We start from the raw sequence: 10,644 nt of genomic DNA on the forward strand, positions 1-10,644 counted from the left end.
TCTTTCAGAACATGACTGTCTTCCCAGGGAGTCCATGCTCAGACAGCAGAAATTTGTACAACTAGTTTTCACTCTGCAAAGTTGTCGTTTAATATATCCCAGAGAGCATAGTATCATATTATCAGTTCATTAGCAAAGTAGCTGATACAGAAGATCAGCAGTTGGCCTTCAGCACATTTTGTCTAAAAGAATCAATATATTTTGAAATGCTGGAACCACCACCCAGCTTTGAATTGCTACTGAAGCAGCTCAATCTAAAATTGTTCTATTCTTCCTGTGCCATGAATAAGCATCACAGAATCAAACCATTGAGAAGAAACTACTTTCTTTGCCAACATAATTGGTTTTATAAGAAGCCTCTGTCTTCAAATTGTTCTCCAAAGTCCAAGGCGACTGACTGTGGTTCTTTCTTAATTAATATTTTTTAAGAGCCCCTTTTCTCCTAAGAATCTCTAAGCAGATTTAACAGGCTTAAAATGACTCTTCCGCAAGGTGATTTCAGCGCCATCTCACAAGCAAATAAAACAGTGACTTTTCTACTTTGGAGGCTCTATTTTTCCTCTCTCTTTTAATTCTCACAAAACCTGTCCACTGGAGGGAGTTTTTCTTCAAGGTTAGGCTATCTTTTCTCCAAAAAAAGATGCTATCTTTTTGATGAACAAAAAGGCCATGAAACCTGTCCAGCTATGAAAAGGAGTGAGTGGAGAATAAAGTCTGAGATTTTCACCTTTCAGTGTGAAGAGCAAAAGGATTCCATGATTATTATTATCTTTTATGGTTTATTTTTATATTAGTTTCTTTTATTGCCCTTTGCTTCTTTGATAAGTGAATTTTAATGGAAAAGCTAATTCCGATCTTATGATTAGTGGATGGGTATCACTCCCCACAAACATCCTCCAGAGGGAATTGCACCTCTAAATTTTATGGGATCAGGCAGCTTAAGCATCATAATTGCTTTGCCCCTTTAGTGCTGTGGGCTGTGATTAAAAAGTCCATTGAGCTCAGACTCTTTTAAAAGGAAAAGCTAATGTGAGTTTAAAATTGAAATAGCATAAGCACAGATGCTATAGCAAGTTTTGTCACAGTCTTCCTTGAAAAGAACTTTCACAGGTCTAATCAATGTTTCTTTTCACAAAAGAGATACTCATCCTATATGTAAATACAAGTTGGACCGTGCTTGACCTCAGTTCTTCAGTCTTAATGTTGAAAAACAATAGACACAAAGTTAAAAACAGCTTGATGCTTATTTTAAAGTTAAGATTCAGGTCACCTTTGGCTTTGTATGGTATAAGAGATCATTCATTCTCTTGAGAGAAAAGGAGAAATAACTCTTCTTGTAAATGAAATAGTATAAAAGGATTTCAGGAGAACAAGAGAAACTTTACATAATTCTTTATAATAACCTTTGTCATGTTTTTAAACTTGACTACTTTCCAGTTTATAACTTGACAGTAGAATTAACAAAAATCTATTCACTAAGTAAGTTTCATTAGCCTTAGATCCATCAAGAACTAGGTGAAGGTGAAATCTGGCTGTGCTATTTCTTAACTATCTCTTTCAAAAGCAGCTTCCAAATATAAGGAATGTCGCAAGACATGAGATTTGCAGAAATGGATCTTTGTAAAGTTGATGTGGTTGATGTTTAGACAGACTCTGAACTGAGTGCATAGTGGCAAGCCACCACTGTAAACATCAGTATTCTTGGCTGTTCCCCCTTCATGTGTATTTTGGAGTTAAAGGTGAAATTCCATCTTTAACCCCCTTGTGGTTGTCTGAACAGTGATTAATGAACTAGATGTGATTCCCTGCAGACCTTTCAAAGGGTGGATGAAGGATGGAATTTCAGCTTTTTTTTTTTTAAACCAGGCCTTTTGCTTAATACAGCTTTTAAAATTAATGTCCTTTTTTGAATGCCAAGAAAACAAAGGGAATTTCTCAAAAGCGTGTGCATCTTGACACAATAGGCCTTAATTGGTGTCAAGAAGATGTTAGGATGAATGGGAAAATGCCCATTTAGCTGATAAGACTGAAAAGTGGAGCCTTGTTATGAGCTGTCATCTCAACGTGTATTTAAACTATAGCAAAACTGAAACATATTTGCCATATAGATCATAATGACTCCAAAGGAGCCATTATACTCTATTATGTAATTACATAATCAAAGCATGCATAGTAATCAGCTTTTGGAATTCAGTGCTAATCAAACATACCTATAGTATGTGTTTAAACTAAAATAGAGAACGTTAATTTGCCATTAGTCAACTAAACAAGAATGTGTATACAGAATATTCATGAATAGCTTAATGTTGTATCAAATGATATTTTTTGTTTTGTATTCAGGGGAAATCAACAATTTTAATTGAAGAAAAAACCAGCACTGAGGAAGATTACTCTTTAACTTGCCATTCAAAAATTTCCCTCACCTTTTACTGATTATAAAAGGAGATTAGATTAAATTCAATATTTTTTCTTCCCTAAGCTCAAATGACAGAACAGTAGTCATATCACAAGAGATTTATGAGATCTTGACCATCTCCATTCCATAGGATACAGTGTTACAAATATTACTTGTGAAACAAAGCTTTAAAACACACACACACACACATACACACACACGTCAAGAATATAGTGCTTTTTTAATCAGAAACAAATCAATAAATGTTATTTAGAAATAGCCAAGAATAGAAATACCTTGATGACCCATTAGGAGATGTGGCCTCTACTCTTGACTGTGCCTCACACTTGCCATGTGATTTTTGATGTATCTTCTCTCTGGGTTCCATAAAGCAGGGGTCCCCAGCCCCCAGGCTGTGGACCGGTACCTGTCAATGGCCTGTTAGAAACAGGGGCCCACACAGCAGGAGGTGATCAGCAGGCAAGCCAATGAAGCTTGATCTGTATTTGCAGCTGCTCCCCAGCACTAGCATCACCCCCTCAGCTCCACCTAAGAGCGTTAGATGTTAGATTCTCATAGGAACACTGGTCCCTGGTGCTGAAAAGGTTGGGGACCCTGCCATAAAGGTTTCATGAAAAAGAAGGTGGCACAATGAAATATTTCGGTCAGTGTCACATACTCTTGCCCGCTCAGTTATTTGTTGAGTTGGTTTAGTTTATTTTAACTGTAAGCTTGTGAGCTATATGGTTCACATTCATTATTTTGACCATTGAATAGACAGACACTCCTTGGAGCAGACAATCAGCATATTCAACTTTACTGCTTAGGATAGCAAAACATGGATGAGGATCAAGAAGGCTAATAGAAGCTTTGTAAACAGCAGACAGATTTAATGCTTTTGATTTTAAATAAATATTCAAGTATTCATAAAGGTTGAAGTATTGCCTCTCTTTGAAATAAAGAGTTGTATTTATGTTGAAGAGGTCTCACCCTTAACTTTAACCCGCAGTTGATGGACTCTTCATTTTGGACACTGGTTCTCACTGACTCTCATCTGCACATTGGATGACTAAAAATGTTACTGTAATATTTAAATGGGACTCAATTCTTTCATCAAAAGCTTTCATGGCTTGAACTTCAAATAATTTATTTTCAAATTACTTTTACTGTAATTCTTATTAATTCAAATAGGTTTCTGATTTGATATAAAACTCTGTAAATGCAAGGAACAGTTTAATGAATTGAAAGATAGGATTGAGTCTTTTAAAGGAAATGTACAAAATATGCTGACAATAATTGCTTAGATAGAAATCAAATCTTAATGGCTTTGTTAATGATTTGTAGTGAACACTGTGTTTACATTCACTTGAGGGAACGTATGCAGTTAGAAAAATTTTTCCCTCTGGGTTTTAACAGAATCTAAATTTTTTTTCTTCTCCTGAAATGTATTCAGTTCTAGTGCTAGCTCTCGTGTTAGCAGGAATTATATAATGCCTCTGTTGGTGATGGTTTTATTGGTGGTTCTTTCAAGTTGGTGATATAGGATCCAACAGAAATGAGACTGGGGAAAAAGCCATTTGAAGCTCGAAGACACAGAGGGCTCCCATACGGTTTTCAAAAACATGCAAGTTTTTTGACTCTTTGTAAAGTCTAAATTTGGATACCTCTTAGAGGGAAAGAATTAATAATCTCAAGCCTTTAATTAGTGTAAAATTTCAAGAACTATGGTGGCTTTTTTTAAATTAATGACCACACTGATCGCCGGCAGGATGTTTTTTTTGGGGGGGTTTTTTTTTTTCGGACAATCTGTATTTTTAGTTTGACTTTTGCCTATTTAGACAACCTGACAGTGGTGATTTAATATTAGGTTCAGTCTTCCATACAGCAGAGGAAAAAAATAGAGAAAAAGAAAAGGTTTCCCTAATATGATTTTGCTACTGGAGGAGTAGGTCAGGGGACTTTATTTGCTCTTTCTCTGGGCAAACTGTCTTCCCAGTTAAGAGTCATTGGTGCTCCTCAGTGTCAGTAAGAGTTTACATAGTTGCCATAGTATAAACCAAATTCTGTTCTAACTATGACTTGCCCTTTTATTATAGACTTGACTGGAGAGACTCTCCCGGTGTAAATGAAGTGCTTTATTTATTAACAGCTGGGCAGCGGGGGCGAGAACTCTCGGTGCTGGCAAATGCCCGCCATGCACTGGCAATAAAGGCATTCTCTAGGGGCAAAGTGTGCTGAGTGCTAAAAGAAGGAAGCAGTAGTAAACAAGGTGTTTTACATTCAGGACAGTTCCTCTCTCATCTTGAAGTATGTAATTGTGTTCCGGATAAATTATGGAAATAAAAAAAATCAGAAGTTGCTCACAGGGAAACAACCTTCTTTAAAGACAAGTAAATATTCCAAGGCAGAGCCAGTGGAACCTTGGCAACAAATACTGTTGTTGGCTGGTTAAAAAGTACAAACTGTATGGACTAGAGAAGCTGATAGAACTGGATTCAAACACCAGCTCGGCCACTTAGCTGGATTACATCAGGCAACTTATTTAGATTTCTCTGTGTCTCAGTTTCTTAGCCTATAAAGTGGGGATATTGAAAACTCCGAGTTTGAGAGAGAAAAGTATGCAAAGCAACTAGCACAGTGCCTACCACTGGATAGATGTTCCCTTTCCCACTTTCTGGTGTATGAGAGTGCCATTTCTCATTTGGGCTTCTTGCCTTAAGATTTGGCCTATCGCCCTTTCAGGTGGCCATATTGTTGAATGAATAGATTACAGTCAATGCTAGTATTTTGTGTAATGTCATTTAAATAAAGTTTATGATAAAATGATGTTTCAGGAAAGACTCTATGAGTAAAGCCAATTGAAGAGTGAATTAATAGGAGATTTATGAGCCAACTGCATCCCCACCCCCCATTCCAGCCCTAACCAACTCGGCTGAAATGGTCTTTACTAATCATCAAAATAGATTTTATCTTTTTTAAGGTAATATGTTTTCTCTTCCTTATAATGAATGTGCCATAGCAACTTCCAGTTTACTTTGGGAGACTTTCCTGTGAGTGAATGGGCCTCTCCAATGCCAGAGTTTTATTTTTAGAAATTGTGGGGCAAATAGGAAAGTCATAGGGAATACAGTCGCTGCTATAAATTAAAATCCAGTCTGATTGTGTCTCCCAGACCTCACCCGTATATACCAATTAGCAGTCAAAAATGTCTATACATGTCAGACATTGTTCCACCCTTAAAATAAATTACCTTGCTGTTAACAGCCTTCTTTAATGGCCATGGTATAGTGTACCTACTTGCTTTCTTTTGCCCAGAACATGTGCTATTTCTGCCTTGACAATGTATCTGCTAATTAAGTTTTAGAAAATCGGAAAGATTTTTTTAAATGGATTATTTAAGAAAAGAACCAAAGTTGCCCGTTTGTACCCTTCTGCTACACATCAAATTGTGTTCTGTAACAACCTAATAATTGTCATGATATCTGTTTCAAGGGGAAATTTATCAAGTCACAGTGCACCCTTCTGTTTGGAAGAAATATTTGAGGATGTGAGCAGAAATTATTTTTACATAAAGGCTCCAGGCAGTTAAGAGTACTGACATACATATCATATTTTCATCACTGTCAATTCACTTCCTTTGCCTTGAATAAATAGGTCATTATTATTCCATTTCAGCCATCTTACAGAGCCACAAAATATGGAGCTCTGTTTAATATAACTACTGTCCAGCTGACCCATATAATTTATCAATGATTTTTACAGAGTGAGACATCCTTGGGCCATTACCATCAGCCAAGGCACTTAGATATCTTTCAGCAAAATATTTCATTATCACTTATAATTTTTTAGCATTAGTATTATAACCATGTTAACATATCTAAGAATTGTCATTTTCTGAGATACTGTGTTTTAGGGTGGCATTAGAGATTTCAAAAAACTAATACAACAATGATGATGAACCACCACAGATTGGCAGAGCACAGTATGTGCCAAAGCCTAGGAAGGGCAAAAACTCGCAGCTGGCAAAAATTTTGCCTGAATGGTTTATTCCATAATAATACATTACACCAATCTGGTCTTATGTTACTTACTTTTAAGTAATAATTAAGAACGTTTAGACTTTTTAAAAAACAAAGGGAAAAAACCTTCAGATTCTGTTGTATTACCTCTATTGCTTAAAACACAAAAACATAGTCAACTCCTCTCTAATCTCATCTCTTGTGCAAATGTTTCATAGCCTTAATATGAATATAGCATGCTACTCAGAATATACTAGTATTCCAAGAAAAGACTAAAAGTATATAGTTATTTCTATAGGGAGTTTTCTATTAGAGCATAATTGAATTGCAACTGGCTTTAAGTCACAGTAGCTGCAAGACAGTAGTATCTATAAGGCCATGGATTATGTCGCAGGGATTAAGGCCAGTCACCTAGTAGCCTTTCTCTATGTTCCTTTCATAAACAGAAGGTTCTTATTTGTGCTGCTGATAAACTTCCTTTAGATAGAAGAAATCTCCCCCACCACCCAGTAGACCCCATTTGGTATTCTGGTCTCCTCAAGGCAAGTCCCATGACTCGAGACAGTTATAGCATTTGAATTGTGCCGTTTAATTTTTCCTTCATTTTCTTACTAGATTGGGTTACCCTGAGGAAATAAGGGTATTGTCCTTTCTGTACATACTTTTGCCAGGCCAGCAAAACCACCTTGAAAAGCTTGCTTGATTGGCAGGAATTCCTTTTTCCTTGTTCTTTTCTCAAATCTGGGAATAAACTGCTCCCTCCAGCTGGGTTCTGAATTCTGTGTTTGTCACAGTAATCCACTGAGGAAAAAATAAGCATCCCTTCATTTTTTCCTGATCGCTCTCTTTGTTGTTATTCTGTAACACTGTTCAGCCCACTGAGCATTCACTGCCGCATCAAGCTAGGGCAGATTTACCTTTTCACTCACTACAAGCCCTGTGGGCCCGCGTTCTCACACCCAGGTTAATTCCATGGATTAGAGATCTCACGGTTGGGTTTCATTTTGGTTTATTCCTCAAGCACCAAGAAGTTTTGTTTATCTGTGGCTCTAATAATTTCTTCCTTATCCCTCTAGTTTTCTCTTTTCTAATCCTCTAACAGAGGTTAGTCTATTTCTAGGTGGATTTGGCTGAAAGCCATTTTAGACACCCCTTCTCACATTTCCTCACTGTGTCTTGCCAAAAAGGATCCTTCAGCAGAAATATGATAGCAGGTGGAATCCTCCACTGACTCTAATTGCATCTTTATTTATGCTGTCTCATTTTTTTTTAGAATAGTATTTATCTTTGACCTTTGTTTCTTAATGTGACAGAGTTTTTTAGGGAGTGAATAAGCCACGCTGAGTTGATATATAATTACAAAGAGAGCACCTTGAGATCAGAGACAATGAATGAGCTTTCATTCTTATATCCATACTACTCCTAACACATAATAGTTGCTGAATAAATATTTGGATCTGACATCTAAAGAAATGATGATGGTAATGACGATAGCAGCTACTATTTATTCAGTTTTATGAGAAGCCAGACACAGTGCTAAATGCTTTATATTTATCTTTCTTAATCCTCCCAACAGCTCTGTGAGGTAGCTTTTAGTTACTATCCCCATTTTGTAGAGGAGAAACTAGCCCAAGTTCTTTAAAAGATTTACCTGAGATCATACAGCTGAAAAGTAATGTCTGCCTCCCTCTTCCTGGTTGACCATTAATACCTATTGACGGTACTACACTCATGTTCTATAAATGGGGATTAGAAATCAGTTTCCACCCACATTGCAGCTTCTTAAAGGCTAGAACAGTGTCATATTCTTCTATATCTCCTGCTATGCCAGATATAGAATTGGACATTTGATAATTACTTCATCTTTTGCTTCCGAATTGAACTCTTCTCTCCTACTTGTGCTGTGGAACAATTAGGATATATACGAGGGGCCCTGGCCATTGTCACTAAGGTTAAAAGCAACAGACAAACCAGATCTGGAGATAAGCCCTATTATATCAGTGGATCTAAAGCCTTGACTTTTTGATGTGTTCTGGAAGAGGTTTTCTAAATGGTTAAAAGATGGAAATCTACATAGTTCAGTATTGCCTTTGGGTGAGTCAAGAAGGTGTATCTGAGAGCAGAGTAAGAAACGAACTGTAAACCTTTCCAGGATTTTATTGAGATTCCAAAGAGTCATAGGTAGGTCCTCACTCCCACACAATAAATAACTGAACTGCCTGTCCATGGTTTCGCTTTCTGTGGCATCAGTTACCCACAGTCAGCCATAGTCAGAAAATATGAAATAGAAGATTCCAGAAGTAAATCATAACTTTTCATTTGTGATCGATTCTGATTAGCATGATGAAATCTCAAGTCGTCCTGCTCCATCCTACCTGGGACGTGAATCATCCCTGTGTCCAGCGTGTCCACATTATCCGTATACACTCCCTGCCCATTAGTCACTTAGCAGCCATCTGGATTATCAGACTGACTGTTGAAGTCACCCTTATTTTACTTAATAATGGCCCTAAAGCACAAGAGTAGCATAGTGATGCTGGCACTTCGGATATGTTAAAGAGAGGCTGTAAGTAATTTCTTCAAGTGAAAAAGTGAAAGTTTTTGACTCAATAAGAAACGAAAAAAATCATATGCTGGTTGCTAAGATCTATGATAAGAATGAATCTTCTATCCATGAAATTGTGAAAGAAGAAGAAATACATGCTAGTTTTGCTGTTGCACTTCAGACTGCAAAAGTTATAGCCACTGTGTATGATAAGTGCTTAGTTAAGATGGAAAAGGCATTAATTTTGTGGGTGGAAGACTTGAACAGAAAACGCGTTCTGATCGACGGCAATGTGTTGCACCTATACAAAGACTTCAGCAAGGGATCCCCTGAAAGGAGTGACAGCAAGCCATTTACTGCAATGAGGGAGGTTATACAGATTCAGAACTAGGTTTGGATTGGAAAATATAAAAATTATGATTGAGAGAAAGAGAGAGGGAGAACATTTTCACATAGCTTTTGACCCTTGAATAACACAGGATTGAACTGAGCGGGTCTACTTATATGTGGGTTTTTTCCAATAAAAATGTACTGTAAATGTATTTTCTCTCATAATTTTCTTAATAACATTTTCTTTTCTCTAACTTTACTGTAAGAATACAGTATATAATACATATAACATACAAAATATGTGTTAATAGACAGATTATATGCTCGGTAAGTTCCGGTCAACAGTAGGCTATTAGTAGTTGAGTTTTTGGGGAAGTCAAATGTTATTCTTGGACTTTCGACTACATGGCAGGTGGGGTGTTGGTGCCTCTAGCCCCCACATTGTTCAAGTGTCAACTGCATCTTGTTGTAATTGTTCTATTATGTTATTGTTTAATCTCTTACTGTGACCAGTTTATAAATTAAACTTTATTATAGGTGTGTATGTATGTATGTATAGGTGTGTATGTATGTGTATGTATGTATAGGGTTCGGTATTTGTATAAGTAGGATTCAGTACTATCAGTTTCATGCATCCACAAGGTGTCTTGGAACATATCCCCCATGGATAAGGGAGTGGGGGGACTACTGTACATTAGGAATGCTGACATCCACTGACAAGACAAGATTGTTTACTGGTCTGTCCTACCTACTTCTATTAAGTGGCCCCTTTTCTGTGAGGTGACCATACAGCTTAGCAAAATGGCATGTGAGCCGAGGCTGAGTATATGTATCTCTGCTGATCCGTTTGTGACAGCTGCAGCTCCTCATAAAAGCCTCTGACCTTTCCATAACTCTCCAACACACTACTCAACTAGTATAAAATACTAGAGGCTGGAATGTTGGCATCACAACTTTTGAGAGCACGTTGATTCCAGGCTTAGTCATATTTTGCCCCTAGATGTATCTCGGATTAATAGACTCATTTCGTGGTCTATGGAGAAAAGTATGCGAGCCATACCAAATGCTGCTACTGGTGTCCATTTTCTAAACACACATTTTGTTTCTCATTTTAATTGATCTCATTAACCAAATTTTAATTGATGGAAATTTCTTTCTGACCTTTTTTCCTTTTGTTTAAAGGTGATGGACAGAATTTGTTTACGAAAGACGTGACAGTTATCGAAGGAGAAGTTGCAACCATCAGCTGCCAAGTCAATAAGAGTGACGACTCTGTGATTCAACTACTGAATCCCAACAGGCAGACCATTTATTTCAGGGACTTCAGGCGTAAGTTTCTATCTCTATAGTATTCA

At 37.1% G+C, this 10,644-nt stretch overlaps 1 protein-coding gene across 2 annotated transcripts in view; it reads left to right on the forward strand.

Annotated features, from left to right (window-relative positions):
- Positions 1 to 10,644, forward strand: part of CADM1 (cell adhesion molecule 1) — a 320,221-nt gene that overhangs the window by 243,938 nt on the left and 65,639 nt on the right. For both annotated transcript variants that reach the window (XM_006912791.3, XM_015590134.2), the window contains exon 2: positions 10,472 to 10,618. In XM_006912791.3, the coding sequence (XP_006912853.1) occupies positions 10,472 to 10,618 (147 nt within the window). The remainder of the gene's footprint in view (positions 1 to 10,471; positions 10,619 to 10,644) is intronic.

Source organism: Pteropus alecto, unplaced genomic scaffold (assembly GCF_000325575.1).
Source record: "Pteropus alecto unplaced genomic scaffold, ASM32557v1 scaffold224, whole genome shotgun sequence".
Taxonomy (NCBI): domain Eukaryota; kingdom Metazoa; phylum Chordata; class Mammalia; order Chiroptera; family Pteropodidae; genus Pteropus; species Pteropus alecto.